The 22,902-nt window shown below is 45.5% G+C and overlaps 1 protein-coding gene across 1 annotated transcript in view; it reads right to left on the reverse strand.

Moving 5' to 3' along the window:
* The window catches only part of SNED1 (sushi, nidogen and EGF like domains 1), a 684,146-nt gene that overhangs the window by 46,339 nt on the left and 614,905 nt on the right, over nucleotides 1-22,902 (reverse strand). The window contains 2 exon segments of the mRNA XM_030215639.1: nucleotides 359-446; nucleotides 21,097-21,213. Coding sequence (XP_030071499.1) covers nucleotides 359-446; nucleotides 21,097-21,213 — 205 coding nt within the window.

Consider the following 22,902-nt stretch of genomic DNA (forward strand, 5'->3'; position numbering starts at 1 on the left):
ATGTTTGAAAAAACTTTGTTTCCGCATTAAAACAGGAAATCACTTGAGTTTTTTCCAGTTATGGAATAATCCCTCTCAGTCAGTCAGAGACCTCCTTTCAGCCAGGTTTTTTTTAACCAATATATGTATTTAAAGGTTTGGTGTCAGGCTACGATTACAGAACATTTATTTACTTGGCAGATGCTGCTACACTATATTTAGAGTACCTTAGAATGTCAAAAGAAATTCTCTGATTGGCTGAGTGGCAAGGACAGATGCTGTTCAAGAGTGTGAGGTGATATAGTGTGGGCACTCCAGCAGCCTTACAGGTATGAGACCAGCATGCATCGCACCTGACCATCCTTGGAGAGATACTTACAGGAAATGACAGACTCCTCCCTCCCAGACAGGAAAGGACTTGGTTTCAGAGTAGAGTCGAGTGCAAGAGTGGGGCATCTTTGTACAGACTAAAATGAAAACAAAGAAGGCACAGATTAGCGCATTCTGTGAATTGGTCTGCACGCTGTATCACTCAGCATAATGCTCCATGATTTCTGCCCAAGGGAAATCTAGATGGGATTTACCAAAATGTCTGTGTGACCAAATCCATATCCTCAACAGCTCTAGGACACTGGAAGTCCACACTGACAGCAGGTGAGAAGCAAGCTCAGTCATTAGATTTTGTGAGATTATGCTATTCTTCCCCCCAGGGCAATGTAAGTGACCTTGAGGATCTAAGACCCTGTTAGACTTTATCTCCTGTTTTATTAATGGAAAATAGCTGATTTTAAGATGTAGTTTATCCCAGTGGTGTAGCTACGGAGGACAGGGGCCTCAGGGGACCCCCCCACTTTGGGCTCAGGCCCTCTCCGACATTGTGGCAGCCAATACCTGGCTAGCAGGGATGCTCAAACCCACCAGCTGAAGTGTTTCTCTGCTGGATCCCAGCCAGTTCTGCCTGAGCAGCAGGAAGTCAGCAGGGTGCTCTAGTGGCTGATGTTGGTACTTCTGCATATGCTCAGTTCATTTATTTGAACTGAAAATGTGCAGAAGTGCTTGCATCCAAGGCTGGAGCAGCCTATTTACTTCCTCACTTCTCAGACAGCACCTGCAAGCCCGCCATGGTAATGGCAGCAGCGGGGGTGGGGAGGGGGTTGAGAGGAAATGCTTGGCCCTCCCAGTCCACTTACTCCTGCCTCCCCCCCCCCCCCCAAATCAACTTCTGGCTATGCCTCTTTATCCTAACTTCAATATTTCCAGTGTAAATTCAGTGTCTTGTTAAACTTAAAAGGGAGCTCTGGGGCTCCAAAATATTCTACCTCTTATCCATCTATCACCTGTCTCTCTAACAGCATCACATACTCGTAACATCTCTACCTTTCCTTGCATTCTTTTCCTCAATCCTGGCTCTCCAAGACAGGTGTTGCCATATTTGAGTATTACAACCTGTCAGTCCTCCAACCTTATTTCTATCCCCCTCCTTCCTGCCTCTTCTCTTTCCTTCACTTGTTCTCTATAGAATTACTTTCATTATTGACATCTTTACATTTACTTGATTTGACAGAGACCTTATTTTCCCCTGAGGATTCTGTTTCTGTTGCTGTGCTCTTTCATAGAGGTTATCAGGCTTATTTTTGAAAGAGAAGGACGCCCCCCTCTTTTGACACAAATCGCAAGATGGGCGTCCTTCTCACAGGGTCACCCAAATCGGTATAACGGAAAGCCGATTTTGGGCGTCCCCAACTGCTTTCCGTCGCGGGGATGACCAAAGTTCCCGGGGACGTGTCAGAGGCGTAGTGAAGGCGGGACTTGGGCATGCCTAACACATGGGTGTCCTCGACCCATAATGGAAAAAAGGGCGTCCCTGATGAACACTTGGACGACTTTACCTGGTCCTTTTTTTCTTACGACCAAGCTACAAAAAGGTGCCCGAACTGACCAGATGACCACTGGAGGGAATTGGGGATGACCTCCCCTTACTCCCCCAGTGGTCACTAACCCCCTTCCACCCTCAAAACAAATTTTAAAAATATTTTTTCCAGCCTCTATGCCAGACTCAAATATCATACTCAGCTCCATGACAGCAGTATGCAGGTCCCTGGAGCAGTTTTAGTGGGTGCAGTGCACTTCAGGCAGGCAGACCCAGGCCCATCCCCCCCTACCTGTTACACTTGTGGTGGTAAATGTGAGCCCTTCAAAACCCACCAGAAACCCACTGTACCCACATCTAGGTGCCCCCCTTCATCTATAAGGGCTATGGTAGTGGTGTACAGTTGTGGGTAGTGGGTTTTGGGGGGCTCAGCACACAAGGTAAGGGAGTTATGTAACTGGGAGCTTTTTCTGACGTCCACTGTAGTGCCCCTTAGGGTGCCCGGTTGGTGTCCTGGCATGTCAGGGGGACCAGTGCACTATGAATGCTGGCTTCTCCCATGACCAAAGGGCTTGCATTTGGTCATTTCTGAGATGGGTGTCCTTAGTTTCCATTATCGCCAAAAATCAGAAACGACCAAGTCTAAGGACGACCATCTCTAGGGATGACCTAAATGTCAAGATTTGGGCATCCCCGACCATATTATTGAAACGAAAGATGGAGGTCCATCTTGTTTCGATAATACGGGTTTCCCCGCCCCTTCGCAGGACGTCCTCAGGAAAACTTGGGCACCCCTTTTGATTATGCCCCTCCACGTTTCCCACATATCACATTCATTAACTTATTAATTAATTAATTTTCTACCTAGGATTTATTTAACGCCTTTTTGAAGAAATTCACTCAAGATGGAATATGGCAAGAATAACATGGACATAAGCAATAAGCAGTTAAAGTTGTAAACAAAACATTCAAATAAGAGTACACACTCAAGCATAGTATGCTACTTATAATGCCAACACAACAAACAGATAGCACAGGGGGGTAAAGGGAGATGGAATATATAGACAGAAAAGATAAGAGACACGTAAGTTTAGATAGACGATAAGCATGAGTAACTTAGGGAAAAACTGGACATGGAGTCAGAAAAAGTGCATGTATTGTGTAACCAATGTTAGTCCTGTGTGACTAGATAGTTTAAAGGTTCAGGAGAAAAGTCAGGTTTTTGCCTGCTTCCTGGAACAGAGATAGTTGTGTTAGGTGAAGACTTTATGGGAGTGCTACACTCAGGGGCGTAGCCAGACAACAAATTTTGGGTGGGCCTAGGCAAGAAGTGGGTAGGCACCAAGTGTTCTCCCCACCCCAACCACCACCGAAAAAATATCTCGGCTGGCGGGAAAATGCTTCTTTCCACCATGGCAGTCTGCTGCAGGCATGTGCTGAAAACTGAGCCGGTATCGTGGAGAGTAGCATTTTCGTTACCATCAGGGGGAAGTCTTCAGCTGGCTTAGCTTGGGATCCCCACCAGCTACCACTAAGTGTGTGCTTCTGTTGGGTGGGCCTGAGCCCTACAAGGGTGGGCCCTGGGCCACCCAAGCCCACCTGTGGCAACACCACTGGCTACACTGGAAAGGGTTTGTTGGTGGGCATCATATTATATGATTTCCTTTGGAGAGGGTGTGGTTAGGAATACTTCTTGTGAGGACCTTGGAGGTGCATAGGGAGATCAAGTACTTGCAGTGGTGTGCTGGAGCCGGCTTGCACCGGCTCGCATGAGCTGGTTGTTAAATTTTTAAAGCGAGCCGGTTGTTGTGGCAAGGCGAGCCGGCTCCCAGGGGTGGCGCAACCCGGCGGTAAGTGAGGTAAGTATGGCAGGAGGGTGCCACAAGCCATGCTTACCTCATCCCCCGCCGCTCCGGGTTTTTTTTGTTGATTTACCTCCGTCTCAGCAGACGCAGTCAAAGCCCTTCTCTAGCCTTCACTTCGTTCCCGTCAGTGTCCCGCCTTCATCTGACGTCATTTCCTCTTTCCACGAGGACGGGACACTGACAGGAAACGAAGGGAAGGCTAGACTTTCACTGCAACTGCTGCGGTTTCATTACGTTTTCTCCAAGGCTCAGGGCTGGACACGGCGATTCTTTGGCTAAGTGATGAGCCTCGGCGTTCCCAGACCCCTTACGCTGAACTTTTTTTTCCCACCTGAACTATTGTAGAATTTAGGAGAAATGGAAAGTGAATCGTCGGTGAGTATAGTTTTTACTTGTGTTTGTGTGATGAGGGTATGTTGGCCGACAGCCGCACGGTTTGAACTGCCAACCCCTCCGTCTTGTGAAAGGACATTACTCCGAGTAAGGTCAGCGAATTTTAAAAGTGTATAAATTAAAATCTCTAAGCGCCAACCTTCAAAGTGAAAATAGACCGGAAGCTGCGACGGAGGCAGGGGAGCGAGGAGAATTGTTGGGTGGGTATGGATGGCTGGGGGGGGGGCAGGGGAGTGAGGAGAATTGTTGGGTGGGTATGGATGGCTGGGGGGGGCAGGGGAGCGAGGAGAATTGTTGGGTGGGTATGGATGGCTGGAGGGGGGGCAGGGGAGAGGAGAGAATCGCTAGGTGGGTATGGATGGCTGGAGGGAGGACAGGGGAGAAGAGAGAATCACTGGGTGGGTATGTATGGATGGCTGGAGGGGGGAAAGGGGAGAAGAGAAAATTGCTGGGTGGGTATGGATGGTTGGAGGGGGGCAGGGGAGAGGGAGTTGCTGGACATGGATGGAGGAGAGGGAAGAGTGAGGAAGGAGATGAGATGAGGGAAAAGGAAGAGAGGAGAAAAACTGCACATGGATGAAGAAAATAGGCAGAAGCTGGATCCACTGGACAGTCAAGTCTGTGGAGGACCCACCTTTTACTTATGGATGTAGGGCAAGAAATGAAGAAGAAAGGCGGAAAGTAAAGAAATAAATGGAAAGAAAGCCCTGGAAACTGAGTTAAGAGGACAGATAGCAGCAGAATCGGATACTGGGCCAGCATGATCAGAATAACAAAGTCACCTGACAACAAAGGTAGAAAAAATCATTTTATTTTCATTATAGTGTTTGGATTATGTCCACTTTGAGAATCAGGTGCTCAACATTAAAAGTTTATATTTATTTACTTATTTATGGCATTCAGTGGCGTACCTAGGGTAGTTGACACCCGGGGCCGGTCATTTTTTAACACCCACCCACCCCAAATCCAGTACTAGGCATGCCGAGAATACAAAACACTCAGGACCTATAGAGCAATTCTACCATACCATAAGCAGTCATTTCTACGAGTCACACAAGGAAAAGCAAAGCATCTTAAACACTACAGTGAGCACTAGAACATCAATTCACCTATTGTAAAACGAAACCAGACAGATTAGTACAGATCGTAGATCCTGCACAGTCAATGCCAACTGAAAGCCATGTCTTTTTCACAAACACAGATACACCCTAATCCACTATAGAATAAGTAATCATAAACTTTCTATTTAGACAAAAATTAAACTGAACCCCCAATGCCAGACTCTGCATACAATGCAACACCACAGAAACAGAAACTGTCCCCTAGTACTGTGCAAAATATAAAGACAGCAGATGTAAATTTGAAAAAAACTAACAAGTACCAATCACCACTTTACAAATTAACAAATAGAAATAAAACAAATATAGAAAGTAAAATAATACCATTTTATTGGACTAATACATTTAGCTTTCAGAGGCCAAAACCTCCGTCCTCGGGTCAGTACAGTATAGTGCTGTTACAGTATCCTATCCTGACCTGAGGAAGGGGGTTTTGTTCTCCGAAAGTTAGTCAAAATGTATTAAATTTAGTCCAATAAAAAGATTACCTTATTTACATGTTCTATTATAAACATTTAACACATCTACAATACTTTATCCTAAAGCAAAAAAAATAAAAAAATATATTTTATTTACAGTTTGTTGTCTCTGGTTTCTGCTTTCCTCATCTTCTTTTCACCGTCTTCCTTCCATCCAGCATCTGTCTTCACTCTCTCTCTCTCTGCCATCCAGTGTCTGCCCTCTCTGCCGTCCCTTCCATCCACTGCCTGCCCTTTCTCTCTGCCCCTTCAATCCACCATTTGCCCTCCCTCTCCCATCCATCCAGGGTCTGCCCTCCCTCTCGCTCCCCCTTCCATCTAGGATCTGTCCCCTCTCTCTCTCTGCCCCTTTTTTCAGCCCCCAGTTCCAGCCCCCTTCTCCCCTCTGAACACCCCCACCCCAGTCCCCTTCTCCCCTCCCCTTCTCCTGTCTGAGACCCCCACCACAGTCCCCTTCTCCCCTCCCCTGTCTGAGACCCCCACCCCGGTCCCCTTCTCTCCTCTGAACACCCCCACCCCAGTCCCCTTCTCCCCTCCCCTTTTCCCCTCTGAACACCCCCACCCCAGTCCCCTTCTCCCCTCTGAGATCCCCACCCCAGTCCCCTTCTCCCCTCCCGTCTGAGATCCCCACCCCAGTCCCCTTCTCCCCTCTGAACACCCCCACCCCAGTCCCCTTCTCCCCTCCCCCTCCCCTGTCTGAGATCCCCACCCCAGTCCCCTTCTCCACTCTGAACACCCCCACCCCAGTCCCCTTCTCCCCTCCCCTTCTCCCCTCTGAGATCCCCACCCCAGTCCCCTTCTCCCCTCTGAACACCCCCACCCGAGTCCCTTTCGCCCCTCTCCTTCCCCACCTCAGTCCCGTTAAAACCGGCGAAGCAGCGTCGCAGGCAGCGCCTCGTGCCCTGCTTGTAAAAAAAAAAAAAAATCAAATCTCCTTCCTTCTCCTCGTCTTGATGTCTTGACGTCGACTCGAGCCTTCCAATCAAATTGATTAGAAGGCCCGAGTCGACGTCAAGACGAGGAGGCGAAGGAAGGAGATTTGATTTTTTTTTTTACAAGCAGGGCACGAGGCGCTGCCTGCGACGCTGCTTCGCCGGTTTTTTTAATGTGCGGCGCCACGGGAACGGCCATGGGAGGCGGCGGGAGCGGAGCACCCCCCAACCCACTGACACCCGGGGCGGACCGCCCCCACCGCCCCCCCCTTGGTACGCCACTGATGGCATTTTATCCCACATTAAACATGAATTAGATTGGAACCTGGGATCATTAATTTTTTTTTCCTGGAGTAATGCATTGCCCACCACCAGGCTCTCTCCCTGGCTATAGCCAGCTCTGCAATTTGGGGGGTGGGGGGGCACAGAGGTGGACCAGGGAGAGAGCCCGTTGTTAAACATTTACCAGCACATCACTGAGTACTTGGCCCATTTCCTTTAAGGGCCTTGAATATCAAAGATAGAGTTTTAAATTTAGCCCAGTATTGTAAAGGTAGCCAGTGAAGTTTTTGCAGAAATGATCACCCTGCTTACAACCTTCTATCAGTTATGCTGTGGCATTCTGAATCAACTGAAGCTGGTGCATACCCTTTGTAGTCATATATCCTAATAAATAAATAGAATACCAGACTTGGTGTTTTGCAAGGGGGCTGACATAGCTTTATTGAGGTAATACCTCTATCCTGGACAAACCAGTTTCTAATTAAGGGGTCCTTTTGTAAAGGTGTGCTAGCATTTTTAGTGCACACTAAATGCTAGAGACGCACATAGGAATATATGGGCATCTCTAGCATTTAGTGCACGCTTATTTTTAGTGTGCACTAAAAATGCTAGCACGCTAGGACCCCTAAATTTTCTCATGATCACTTGAAGCAGATGGCTTCTTCTAGAATTTGGAAGAACACCAGAGACAAGAAAATGCTGAGATTTTCCTAGAGACCCTAAACTATCCCTATGTAGATGAGGAGTGGCCTAGTGGTTAGAGCACTGGTCTTGGTGTCCAAAGGTGCTCAGTTCAAATCCCACTGCTGCTCCTTGTGATGCTGGGCAAGTCACTTAACCCACCATTGCTCCAGGTACAAACTTAGATTGTGAGCCCTCCAGGGACAGGGAAATACCCAGTGTACCTACATTTAACTCACCTTGAGCTATTACCGAAAGGGGTGTGAGCAAAATCTAAACAAATAAACTGTGTCAGAGCATGTTGATATTTTGAATACATACTTAGCTAAGGCCTTAAAGAAAATTTTACCACTAAAAAAGGTCTTATGCTCTACTCAGATTCTCTCCAGAACTTTGGATAGGCTAAACTGTAGGAAACACATGACAAAGTACTGCCAAGCCTTAAGAGCAGCAGAAAACCAAAATTTCTCTTAATGTCTTGAACAGGCTGCCAATTCAACCAAGCACCTATTCAGCACAGTAAACAGCTTACTGTAACCCCAACAACAGAACCAGCCTGCCCAACTGCACTGCCAGGGCCGGCGGAACCTGGTGGAACCCGGTAAGCATGGTAAGCATGGCAGGGAGGTGTCAACCTCTAGAAGGCGCCACAAGCCATGCTTACCACTGCCCGGGCGCTCACCTAAAGGCAGCTCTAGGTTGCCACCTGCCCGCCCTCTTCTCCCCCAACATTCCCCTTTCTGTTCCTGCTGCCTTGCGGGGATTAAATCTTTTATTTTACCTCAGCTGCAGCGGCGGCAGCAATCGCGTCAGTGAAAGCAGCAGGCAGGCTCGTCGTCTTTAACCTTCCCTTCCCTCTCAGTGTCCTGCATTCTTCTGACGTAATTTCCTCTTTCTGCAAGGGCGGAACACTGAGAGGGAAGGGAAGGCTAGAGACGACGAGCCTGCCTGCTGCTTTCACTGACTTGGTCACCGCCGCTGCCACTGCGACTGAGGTAAAATAAAAGATTTAAACCCCACAGGGCAGCAGGAAAGAAAAGGGGGATGCTGGGGGAGAAAAGGGCTGGCAGGTGAGGCTGGGGTTGGAACTGGAACTCGGGGACTGAAAAGGGGGGCAGGTGGGGACTGGCGTGATTCACTGGACCTGGATGGGAGGGGGAGGATAGGGGCAAAGGAGAATCGCTGGACATGGATGGGAGCAGGAGGAGAGGGCAGAGGAGAATCGCTGGACATGGATGGGAGGAGAGGGTAGAGGAGAATTGCTGGACATGGATGGGAGGGGAGGGGAGGGCAGGGGAGAGAGGAGAAATTGCTGGACATGGAGGGCAGGGGAGAGAGGAGAATTGCTGGGCATGGATAGATGGAGGGGGGCAGGGGAGAGAGGAGAATTGCTTGATATGGATGGATGGAGGAGAGGGCAGGGGAGAGAAGAGAGTTGCTGAATATGGATGGATAGGGATGGCGGGGAGGGCAGGGGAGAGAGTTGCTGGATATGGATGAAGGGGAGGGCAGGGGAGAGAGGAAAGTTGTTGGACATGGATGGATGGAGGGGGAGGGGAGGGCAGGGGAGAGAGGAGAGTTGCTGGACATGGATGGAGGGGAGGGCAGGAGAAATTCTGGACTTGGATGGAGGGAAGGGAAGAAAGGAAGGAGATGCACATGGAGGGGAGGGGAGAGAGGCGAAATGCTGGACATGGATGGAGTGGAGGACAGAGAAGAGAAGAGAAATATTGAACAGGGATGGAGGGAAGGAAAGACAGAGGAAGGAGATGCACAAGGATGGAGAGGAAGCTTGAGAGAAGAAATGCTGGACATGGGTAGAGGGGAAAGAAAACAGAGGAAGTAGATGCACATGGATGGAGGGGATGGGTGACAGGAGAAATGCTGGTCATAGATGGAGGGGAGGGAAGACAGGAAGAGATGCACATGGATGGAGGGGAAAGGGAAGAAATTCTGGACATCAATGGAGTGGAGGGAAGACAGAAGAAGGAGATGCACATGGATGGAGGGGAGAGAGGAGAAATGCTGGACATGGATGATGGGGAGGGAAAAGAAAGGAAGTGAGATGAACATGAATGGAGGGGAGAGAGAAGAAATGCTGGACATGGATGGAGGGCGAGAGGAAAATGCTGGCCATGGATGAAGGAGAGGGAGGAGAGGGGAAGGAGATGCATATGGATGGAGGGGAGGGAAGAGAGAGGAAGGAGATGAGATGAGGGAAAAGGAAGAGAGGAGGAAAACTGCACATGGATGGAGAAAATAGGCAGAAGCTGGATCCACTCTATACCTCCTCCAGTCAAGTCTGCAGAGGACCCAGCATTTACTTATGGATGTAGGGCAAGAAATGAAGAAGAAAGGATGAAAGTAAAGAAATAAATGGAAAGGAAGCCCTGGAAATGGAGTTAGGAGGACAGATAGAGAGCAGCAGAATCAGATACTGGGACCAGCAAGATCAGAAAAACAAAGTCACCAGACAACAAAGGTAGAAAAATCATTTTATTTTCATTTTAGTGTTTGGAATATGTCCACTTTGAGAATTTATATCTGCTGTCTTATTTTGCAATGTATAGCAATGTGTTTCTTTCTGTTTTTCTGGTATTGTGCTGCATGCAGAGTCTAACTAATCAAACCAGAAAGGAAAAGTGAATCAAGTAACTCTGCTTGTAGCAATCGGGATGTTGACTGGTCTGCACACAGGCGAGCTTTTTGGCTAAGAGATGCAATGTTTGGGACTGTTTAAGTGCATTTATTGGAAGAGCTGTTTGTGAAAAAGCAGAGGATTCAGTGGAAGTTTAAAACCAGTGTTTAAGTGCTAGCATTCCTCGATGACCACATTCCAAAGAGCAATTGAGTCAAGTACCTTCCTATTGTCTTTCAAGTACCTTTCCCTGATCAAGAGCAACCCCACCCTATGGGTCGACTTGTTAGTAACCAAAGACAGCCAGAGAAGTCAGAAGAAGAAACTGTTTTTGTATTGGCAAATCTGTGAAAACATTAACATTTTAAGCAAACATAAGAAAGATTAAGAAATGAAATTAGCTTAAAGCGACAGTCGCAGAATTGGTCAGAAATTCTGAAGCAGGATATCAGAGTGAGAAAGAATCTTCCAACTTGATTTCCTTCTGCTGCATGTATGACACCTCCCTGCTAATTACCTTGAAGGTGCTCTGAAATAGGAATCTTCCAACTTATGCTCTCTGTGTTGCATGTGTGACACCTCCCTGCTAACTACCTTGAAGGTGCTCTGAAGTCCCCCCCCTCCCCTCTGCCTCCAGCCAAAACCAGAAACAGGAGCCCTGAAGATTCTCTGGGCAAGGAGGGACGGAAGCAATTAGTTGCTAAGAGACCGATTAAAGGAGGACCCTCAGAACCACTCTTCTCCCCCATCTGTCCCTTCTCCCCCATCTCTTCTGTTCTTTAACCTATCACTGAAACCTGAACCAGCACTGACCTCAACAGCTTGAAAGGCAAGCTGAAATAACACACAAGACCAGAACACCAGACCCCACTCCAAAGAATAAAGTCTTATCACGCATCCAGTCATCAGAACATGGTCTTACTAGTAGCCCAAAGTGAATAGAAACCAAAATGAATACATTCAAACTACTCCTAATAATCTACTCCTTAACACTAACCACCCGTCTTGCAGAAAGTAACATCATACGCATACTATACAATCATCAACGATTGATCAGATACACCACACCTCAACAAACTGACAACTTAAACAAAGGAAGACCACCAACATGCGGACAACCACCACAGAATGCAAAGAAGGGTCCAAAGAAACTCACCTCAACAAAGAAACGACAACTAATAAAAGTCCACACAATACCAAATGTAGAAGACCCATTCCAAACAAGCCAAGTGGGCTACATCAGCGCCAGATCCGCAGTAAACAAAACAGCAATACTAACAGACTGGATCATGGCAGAAGACCTTGACCTACTCTTCATCAATGAAACCTGGATCCATGACCAAAAGGACCCCATAATCCTAGACCTATGCCCTCCAGGATACAAAATCACACAGTAGACCAGAAAGAAAAAGAGAGACGGAGGCATAGCACTAATCTATCAATCCCACTTTACCACTGAAACCACTGCCAAGTCCATGACACCTCAACTTCAAATGGTCTCAATCAGAATCCACAACAAAACCCTTCACGATCATTTGAATTGTGTCCTGTTTTACAGACCTCCAGGTAATTGGAACAAAGGCCAGACTAACTTCATGTACTTCATTTCAAACACATGTGTAACCAACTCCAATGTATTAGTAATAGACAGGGCTTTTTTTGAGGGGGTACTTGGGGGTACTGAGTACTGGGGTACTTGGGAGTACTGAGTACCGGCACCTTTTCCACTGTCTGCTAAACTTAACCCTTGGTTCTTGTATTTTAATAAAAGAGCTCAGGTTCTACATACAAATTCTGCCTTGTCATAGATTCTATGACTGGTTGCAGGGGTCCTGGCTATTGTAGGGTGGGTCCCTCAATGATCACGCCACCCCTGAAGGGTGGCCTGGCATTTGAGTACCGGCACCTTTTTTTCTAGACAAAATGCACTGGTAATAGAAGACATCAACCTTCACTTAGAAGACCCAAACTCTATCAACGCACGAGAATGTAAGGAATTCCTCCAATTATGGGATCTCAAATGGCCACAAATGCAAGCAACCCACGTCAAAGGGCACACACTTGATCTCGTCTCACACAAACTTTCAACAGACCAGAACTTAATAATAACAGATATTAAATGGACAGAAACACCCTGGACTGATCACTACAAACTAAACTTATCCCTACACTGGCAGAAGAAGGGAGTACACCAAATACAAGAACACACATCCTACAGAACAAGAGGTTAAGTAGACACGAAAACATTCTGTCAACAGATATATAACAATGAATGGATAGCACAAACAGGCTCCATACACTACCTCATGGAATGGGATAAAAGATGCAATACATACAAGATGAAATAGCACCCTTAAGAACAAGATCTTCACGTAAGCATAACTCGATACCATGGTTCAACGATAAACTGAAAAAGCTAAAAACACAATATAGAAAACTCGAACGAGCATGGAAAAAAACAAAAGATGAACACACACTCAACACATGGAAACAATCACAAAGAAAGTACAAATACGCTATAAGACAGACCAAAAGATCATACTATAAAACTAAAATAGGGACAGATTACAAAGACACGAAGAAATTATACCAACTCATGAACAAACTCCTAGACACCAACCTGGTCACTACATCGAATACAGACATCCCATCTGCAGATAAACTTGCTAAGTATTTCAATGAAAGAATTGTAAACCTACGCAACACGCTACAACACTGACATCGAAAACTTCCTTAATGAGTTGGACCCAACCACTAGAGAATACCCGGCTGACCGAACCTGGTTAAATTTTGCCCTCCTCGCCGTCGATACAGTTGCACGGGCGATCAGCAGGTTCTCCAACACTCACTGTAAAGTAGATACCTGCCCCAACTACCTAATGAAATCCGCCCCTGACCGCTTCATAGTAGACCTCACATCCCACCTAAATGACATGCTACAGCAAGGTCTCTTCCCTAAGGAAAATGGCAATATCCTACTCACCCCGATAGCAAAAGACACCAAGAAAAAACAAATGAAATCATTAACTACCATCCAGTAGCATCCATCCCGTTGTCAGTCAAACTGATGGAAAGCATGGTAGCCAAACAACTTACAGATTATATAAACAAATTCTCAATATTACACGAATCACAGTCAGGTTTTCATCCCCTCCACAGCACAGAAACAGTACTACTCACTCTCCTAGCCAAATTCAAGCAGGAAATAGCAATAGGCAAAAATATCATCCTCCTCCAATTCGACATGTCTAGTGCATTCGACATGGTAAACCACAATATATTAATAAGAGTACTAGATAAGTTTGGGATTGGTGGAAACATACTTAGCTGGATCAAGGGTTTCCTAACCACAAGAACATATCAAATAAAATCAAACTCAAACATATCATCACCATGGAAAGCAGACTGCGGAGTACCTCAAGGATCACCGTTATCACCGATCCTCTTCAACCTAATGATGACCCCACTAGCCATGGCTTTATCCAACCAAGGCCTTAACCCCTTCATCTATTCAGACGATGTCACAATATACATTCCTTACAAATCTAAACTGACAGAAATCACTAATGAAATCAAGATCAGCTTGAACATCATGGACCCTTGGGCAAATGCATTTCAACTAAAACTCAACAAAGAAAAAACACACTGTCTTACCCTCTCATCCCAACACAGCGCGGACAACCCCACAATTATCAGCACCCCAGATTACACCCTCCCTATCTCAGACAGCCTGAAAATCCTCGGTGTTATATTGGACCGCAACCTAACACTAGAGAGCCAAGTGGCATCCACAACAAAGAAAATGTTGCACTCAATGTGGAAACTCAAATGCGTGAAACAATTCTTCCCGAGGGAAACATTTTGCAACCTGATACAATCAATGGTACTAAGCCATTTAGACTACTGCAATGGAATTTATGCAGGATGCAAAGAACAAAGATTAAAGAAACTTCAGACTGCTCAAAACACGGCAGCTAGGCTTATCTTCGGAAAAATGCGATTTGAAAGTGCAAAACCCCTCCGCGAAAAACTACACTGGCTCCCAATCAAAGAACGCATTGCTTTCAAAATCTGCACTCTGGTTCACAAAATTATCTACGGTGATGCCCCGGGATACATGACAGACCTGATCGACCTACCAACTAGAAACACATCCGAATCAACGCGAACGTATCTAAATCTGCACTACCCAAGCTGCAAAGGACTCAAATACAAATCAACTTACGCATCCAATTTCTCCTACATAAGCACACAACTGTGGAACGCATTACCAAAAGCCTTGAAAACTACGTACGACCACCTAAACTTCTGGAAAAAACTATAAACTAACATGTTTAAAAAGGCATACCAATCCAACATAAATGCCTGATCTGTGGAACACAACAAAACTAAAGTACGTAATGGACATAACACAACTCTTCCGTTGTACGATTCCCTAATGTGGCTGTGCCACATGAACTTTATCTTACCACAATATCACTTTGTATTTGTTCACAGGAGTCTGCAAACGCCTCTCCGGTACTATGTAAGCCACATTGAGCCTACAAATAGGTGAGAAAATGTGGGATACAAATGTAACAAATAAATAAAATAAATAAATAACTTCTTAGGATTTCAGGTTAATTGCTGAAGAATTTGAAGAGGGGCTATCTCCGTTCTGCATGTGTGACTGCAAGGACAAGTGTCTGAATAGGGATCTGTTTGTTAGGTTCTGAGATTTTGATAACATATTGTTTTTCAGATTTGGCAAAACTGTTCTCCTAATTCCTCGTCTGTTTGCTAATTTGGTTTGTGCCATTTTGGGTATACTGGAGCTGTAACAGCTTACAGAAATTATTTATAATGAAAATGAAAAAAACAAGTTATTTTTCTTCTCCTATACTGGTGTAATATTTTCAGTGTTGCCTGTTTATATGTGCCATTGCTGGTAAAAAGGGTGTGGTTATTGTGGGTGTGACTACTGTAGGGGCGGAGCCATAGGGATCCCACTCCTGGATGGGTAGGGGCGCCAACTAATAGGCTGCAGGAGGGTGCCAGAAACCCTAGTACCGGCCCTGTGCATTGCAATGATTTTTTTTGCATATTTTGCCTACCAAATTAAAGGCTTCACCAAGACCTATGGTAGTCTCACCCAGTCTCCTGTCAGTTAATCAGGACTGCAAAATCTTGCCCTCTCTTTGCATAGATATATGGGTTTCTTTTAACCCAATAACAGAGGAGGGTCTTGACAAAATCCTGAGAAGCCTTCGACCAACCACTTGCCCCCTCTATGCTTGGCAATCAAAGTTAGTGCAATGAGCAAGCAGGAGCCTTGTAGAAGGGGTCATAAAAATTGTGAACTCGTCCTACCAACAGCATTAAAAATTGCAATGGTGCACTCTCTGCTAAAGAAGAACAACCTTGATCAGGACAAACTTGAAAGTTACCAGCTAGTATCTAACATCCCATTTCTAGGGAAACTTATAGAACGAACAGGCTGCATTCCTCTGATTGATTGGCTAGAAGAGAGTAACTGGCTAGATCTGTGTCAATCTCAATTCATACCCAGTTAAGGGATCAAGATGGTCCTCATATCTTTGCTAAAGAATCTTCACAGAAACCGTGATAGGGGATTTGCCTCAGATTTAGTACTGTTGAACTTGCCAGCAGCTTTTGATACTGTGGACTACAATATTATGCTAGTTGGAAGAAGTAGGTATCAGTGGCAATGACTTGTCTGGTTTAGTTCCTATCTATCAGGTAGATAACAGTTCATACTGTTTGGCTTTCTAGACCATTTTTATGCTGTTAACTCCCAGATCTACCTTTCTACATTCGTATAACCCCTCATCTGTCATTACATTGGCTCCCCATCCACTTCTATGTGCAGTTCAATCTTCTATTACTTGCTTACTAATGCATTTATTATGCTGTTTTTCATTACTTATCTTCTTCTCTCTCCCTATGCCCTTCATTGTGAATACTGTTGATCCAGCAGGTCAATCTTATCCATACCCTTCTCCTGCTAACTCCTGATGTTACTTTTTTTAAATCTTGCTGTATAGTTTGTTAGAAGGGACATTTTGAGCTTCCTAATCCACCTCTCCCTTTTCTTCTTTTCACTGAAGGATAGAAAGGAATGAGTATGACTGACATAGACACTGCATAGCAAAGAACAACACATACTCCAGCTGCTCTAGACTCTTTCGCTTCCATCCTAGAGTCAAAATGCAGGAGTTGTGGATGGGACAAAACATGATAGGAGGGGGAGGGTTAAAGCAGAGTGCTCTTCTTTGTGGTGCTGTGCTAGTTCCAGCTCCTCTTCTCCTTCCCTCCAGGAACTGTCTTCCTGCAGGGAGAGGAGTAAGGGGCGGCCTAGAGCAGAAACATCCTGAGGCCACAACACTCACTGAAATACTTGTTCAGGCATCAGATTGAAGCCAGTAGAATGAAGTGAGAAGAGTGTATGTTGGGGGGTGGGGGGGGAGGGGGATGAATTCAGATAAATTCTATCTCCCTATCTCCTTCCCATGTCCCTGAAGTCAGTTTTGCAGGCTTAGGCTGTTTGGCAACTTTTTCCTTTCCAAGGTCCATTTGTAACAGGAGACAATACACATTCTGCCATGTGTCAGTGAAAGGACCAGGAGCAGGGTTGTAGAAATAGAGGGTGTCAGAGAAAGACAAGATAGGAAGTGCATGACAACCATGTTGGGGAAAGGGCTGTGTGTTAAAATCTATGGCAAGGAAATATGGGGGCACAAGAGCTGGTGGACACAATAGAGATAGAGGGCATGAGAGCTGGAGGAATAGGATATGTGTGAAAGAAAGTCACATTGAATGGAGCAGAGCTGGTGAAGGAAATTGTCTGCAAGACAGAACCAGAAGTGGTGAAGGTTGGGGGTGGGTGATAGAGAGACAGGATAGGGTGGAGGGCTACAAGAGAAAGGTTTATTAGGAGGGGATGGAAAGTCTGAGAGACACACACAAGGTACTTATAGGATTGGTGTGGTTGAGTGAGAGCCTGAAAGGGAGACAAACAGCCCTTTCCCCAACAGAGAGAATACTGGGGGAAGGAAACTACTATATTGACTGGGGGGTGAAAATGAATCAAAGAATGGGTGACTGGGGAACATGAGAAAAGATAAAAACAAAGGAGAAGATAAGTGAGATCTAGTTGTGGCTGCAAAGAGTTTGAAGAGATGATGCTGAAAAAGGGGAGAGATTTAGAGGTAAAAAAGAAAGAAATGGAGGAAAATGAGATAAAAAGACTGATATCCTAAAGAGGGGTAATGAATGAAGAGAAAAAAAGGTAAAATTGAAAGGAGAGCCTGGGGGAGTTAGGATAGGGGTGGTTAACCACAATTCTCAAGGGCCACAATCCAGTCGGGTTTTCAAAAATCCCACAATGAATATGCATGAGATTGATTTGTATATACTACTTCCCTTGTAAGCAAATAGATCTCATGCATATTCATTGTGGAAATTTTGAAAGCCCAATTGAGTTGTAGCCCTCAAGAACCATGGTTGCTCATCCCCAGAGTCAGGAGAAAATAGATAAGAAGGAAAACAAAAGGAGAAAGACTGGGACCAACATGATGAACTGAAGAAAAAACAATCCTATCCAGACCAAATCAAAATTTCCAGAACATAGTTCAAAACAACTAAACTGGGTGTCACTCCCACACAGAATCTACTTTTGGAAATAGTTGGATTGTGTTGACTAATTATTTTTTTATCTGATGCATACTTACTCTCTTGTATGAAAAATGTACCTACCAGCTCTGTTTTTTAAAATTGGGTTCAAATGTATTTTGTGATAACCAACAAAACTTTAAAAGTGTGATTGTAAGTATAGTTTGAGAATAAATTCTACAGTTTTAATGAAGCCAGTCCATTGGACTTCCTCTATTCCTCTCTGCCCCCAAAATGAATTGCTCACTCATTTCCGGCACAACAGGGAACAGATTCACCCATTAAAAAACTGGTAATCTTACCTTTCCTTCTGACTAGTAAGACCCCCTCCTTCACCCCAAGAAGGAAGCAGCACTTTCTATAGGGGCAATTCTATAAAATGGTGCCTAGAGGTAGGCGTCACTTAAGTGCAATAAAGGTGCCATCAGATTTACAGATGCCTATGTACACTAGGCATAACTGTAAGGGGGGAGTAAACTTGGGTGGAGCATGGGCGTGTCTCCCAGTTAGGCGCATAGTTTATAGAATGGCATAAGAAGGAGCCACACGCGGAAGCACTAATGCTGACCAAACACTAATAATTTATAACTGAATCTTGGTGCCAAGATGCTGTTATAGAACTGGTGCAAAGCACACAGCATTGGGGTGCCTAGACTGAGGTGTCAATTTTTAGAATTGCCCTTTACATGTATGCTTCCTCTCTTGACTTCAATCTGACATCAAAGTGCAGGGTCCTATAATCTTGCAGCACCCACTGACCTTACATTATTCCGGCATCAGACTGAAGCTAGCAGAACAAGGCACACAGGAAAAAAAGCAAAGCATCCAGAGGAAAAATTTAAGGTAACAGAGTCTAGTACATCAATTCCTGAAAGCCACAGAGGACACAGAGCAGCAACTTCTTTCCTTCAGATTTCATTGTTTAAAAAATAGGTGCATCGGAGGTTTTCGTGTCTTATAAAAGTAGAAAAGATTAAAATTAATTCCCTTGCAACCTAATCACTAACTCTGCTTTGATATCCCTTTGCATGGGCACCTTTGGGCAGTGGTGTGCTGGTAAATGTTTAACAACAGGCTCTCTCCCCAGTCCACCTCTGCGCCCCCCCCCCCACCTCTGCGCCCCTCATCCACCTCTGCGCCCCCCGTCCACCTCTGGCCCCCCCAAATTGCAGAGCTGGCTATAGCCGTGGAGAGAGCATGGGGGGGGGGGGGGGCAATGCATTACTCCAGGAAAAAAATTTAATGATCCCAGGTTCCAATCTAATTCATGTTTAATGTGGGATAAAATGCCATAAATAAGTAAATAAATATAAACTTTTAATGTTGAGCACCTGATTCTCAAAGTGGACATATTCCAAACACTATAATGCAAATAAAATGATTTTTTTCTACCTTTGTTGTCTGATGACTTTGATATTCTGATCATGCTGGCCCAGTATCCGATTTTGCTGCTAACTGTCCTCTTAACTCCGTTTCCAGGGCTTCCTTTCCATTTATTTCTTTACTTTCTGCCTTTCTTCTTCATTTCTTGTCCTACATCCATAAGTAAAAGGTGGGTCCTCCACAGACTTGACTGTCCAGTGGATCCAGCTTCTGCCTATTTTCTTCATCCATGTGCAGTTTTTCTCCTCTCTTCCTTTTCCCTCATCTCATCTCCTTCCTCTCCCTTCCCTCTCCTCCATCCATGTCCAGCAACTCTCCTCTTCCCTGCCCCCCTCCAGCCATCCACACCCACCCAGTGATTCTCTCCTCTCCCCTGCCCCCCCCAGCCATCCACACCCACCCAGCAATTCTCTCCTCTCCCCTCCCCTGCCCCCCTCCAGCCATCCATACCCACCCAGCGATTCTCTCCTCTCCCCTGCCCCCCTCCAGCCATCCACACCCACCCAGCGATTCTCTTCTCTCCCCTGCCCCCCTCCAGCCATCCACACCCACCCAGCGATTCTCTTCTCACCCCTGCCCCCTCCAGCCATTCACACCCACCCAGCGATTCTCCTCTCCCCTGCCCCCCCTCCAGCCATCCATACCCACCCAGCGATTCTCTCCTCTCCCCTGCCCCCCCCCTCCAGCCATCCATACCCACCCAACAATTCTCCTCGCTCCCCTGCTTCCGTCGCAGCAGCCACAGTGAAAGCCCGTCTCTAGCCTTCCCTTCGTTTCCTGTCAGTGTCCCGCCCTCACGCAAAGAGGAAATGACATCAGAAGAAGGCGGGACACTGACGGGAATGAAGGGAAGGCTAGAGATGGGCTTTCACTGCAGCTGCTGCGATGGAGGTAAATCAACAATTTAAACCCCCCAGAGTGGCGGGGGATGAAGTAAGCATGGCTTGTGGTGCCCTCCTGCCATGCTTACCTCACTTACCGCCGGGTTGCGCTGCCCCTAGGAGCCGGCTCACCTGCCACAACAACCGGCTCGCAAGAACTTTAAAAATTTAACAACCGGTTCTTGTGAGCCAGTGTGAGCTGGCTCCAGCACACCACTGCCTTTGTGCCTAAGAAAAAACCCTTTACTCCCCTATTTTGTCTCCAAGAGCCAGTGACTTGGAAAGGATGAGAACTCACAGCAGAACAACTCTGGAGGTGTTTCCAGTGTCATCTGGTCACAAAGAATCCATAATTGGTGCCAAAAAAATGCACACTAAGTGCTATTCTATATATGGTGCTCTGAGTTGGATGCCGTTTATAGAATAGCACATAACACTGGGATCCATGGCCAACTTTTGGTGAGAAGATTAACACTAACTGATACCTGGTGTAAATCCTCACATGTACATTAGGAGTGGATCCCCTGAATTCTATAATACTGCATGCATTTTTAGTGAATACCCTTGACCCACCCATGCCCCTCCCATGGCCACATCCCCTTTACAGTTGCACATTAAATGATTCACAATTGCATCTTTATAGAATAATGCTTACCAAGATGCATGTGCAAATCCATAACGTTGCCAGTAATTGGCTCATTACTTGATTAAATTACAAGCACCCAAATTTGCATACACAATTTTGAGCATCATATATAGAATCCAGGGGAAATGGTAAAGAAAAAATATCAGACTACTCACTGAGTGGAGAGTTACTTTATTTGATGAAGGCAAAGGTACTCAAAAGCTATGCAGATCACTGAATTTGTTTTTGGAAGGCAGTATAGCTCCCCCCATTGTTTATGTACCACCTTAATCACTTACTGAGCTCACAGTGTCTGCCTTTGAAACCAGGTTGGCAATTGCAGCTGTAGGATTTGCTCTCCATCACGCAGGTCCCCCCATTCCTGCAGGGGTTCTCAGAACATTCATCAGTGTCATCTGTGTACACAAGAAGCAAGGTTTAAGAGTTCACACAGATTTTTATGGTTTTTCATATGGAATCTCTGCAGGTACATTCTACTTTGTCTTAAGAGCTTCCTGTGAAATGTCCAAAACATTTGTGTATCTTACTACTACTACTATATTTCTATAGCACTACTAGACATACGCAGCGTATCTTAGTGGACCATCATACAAACAAATATTTTTGGTGATAGTGTAACTTTTTCCAAATATTGAAACAGAATGTAATCACAGGTCTACTAAATCAGTGATATTCTGTATTAATATTTAATTTAAGATCAAGTGAATCCCAAACAAAATCTTCTTATAAAGTGAATACTTGGCATTTAAAGGGTTCTTTTACTAGTCTGCAGCAAATTGTGGTCTTAGTGTGCCCTTACGTAGGTTTTCCCATACGCTAAGAACATTTTCACCATGGCCATAAAAATGATAATTTTGTATTTTTTGTACTAATGGCCATTCACTAATGTTAACCACACTTGCACCCACATCAGAGTTGTATCCTTCAACCTTTACTTATGTACTGATTCACCATGAGATTTTCAATGAGGTTGATAAAACCAATCACTGTATCTTCATTAGTTTATATTTATAACTTTAACCTTCCTTCAACATAAATGTTTTTATCACTTTATATAATTTTTACTTAAAAATGTAACTTATCTTATTGGGGATTAATCACCAACATGAATTCATGTTTCGCCTGTTGCTGCTTCAAGGCTGAATCCTCATTGGGAGATGTGAAGGAAACCAAGAGCTCAATCACTGGCTGACTACTTCCGCGACAAGGTGCAGAAGATCAACCTCGAATTCACTACCAAGCCACCTCTTCCTCTTCACCCTTTAACCCACTCCCTCAACCAACCAACCCAGGTCTCCTTCTCCTCTTTTCCTGATATCACCGAGGAGGAAACCACCCACCTACCTTCTTTCCTCCTCGAAATGCACCACCTGTTCCTCTGATCCCATCCCTACTAACTTACTAAACACCATCTCTCCTACTGTCACCCCCCCCATCTGTCATATCCTCAACCTCTCTCTCTCCACTGCAACTGTCCCTGACTCCTTCAAGCATGCTGTAGTCACACCACTCCTCAAAAAACCATCACTAGACCCTACCTGCCCTTCCAACTACCATCCCATCTCCCTCCTACCCTTCCTCTCCAAGATACTTGAACGCGCCGTTCACAGCCGCTGCCTTGATTTTCTCTCCTCTCATGCCTTCCTCAATCCGCTTTAATCCGGTTTTCGCCCTCTACACTCGACAGAAATGGCACTCACTAAAGTCTGTAATGACCTGTTCCTTGCCAAATCCAAAGGTCACTACTCCATCCTCACCCTCCTCGATCTATCCGCCGCTTTTGACACTGTCAATCATAATTTACTTCTTGCTACACTATCCTCATTTGGGTTCCAGGGCTCTGTCCTCTCCTGGTTCTCCTCTTATCTCTCCCACCATACCTTCAGAGTACATTCTCATGGATCTTCCTCCACCCCCATCCCGCTCTCTGTTGGAGTTCCTCAGGGATCTGTCCATGGAACCCTTCTTTTTTCAATCTACACCTCTTCCCTGGGCTCGCTGATCTCATCATCAAATTTTTTCAATATCATTATTATGCTGATGACACCCAGCTTTATCTCTCCACACCAGACATCACTGCGGAA

The sequence above is a fragment of the Microcaecilia unicolor genome, chromosome 10 (genome assembly GCF_901765095.1).
Source record: "Microcaecilia unicolor chromosome 10, aMicUni1.1, whole genome shotgun sequence".
In the NCBI taxonomy this organism is placed as follows: Eukaryota; Metazoa; Chordata; class Amphibia; order Gymnophiona; family Siphonopidae; genus Microcaecilia; species Microcaecilia unicolor.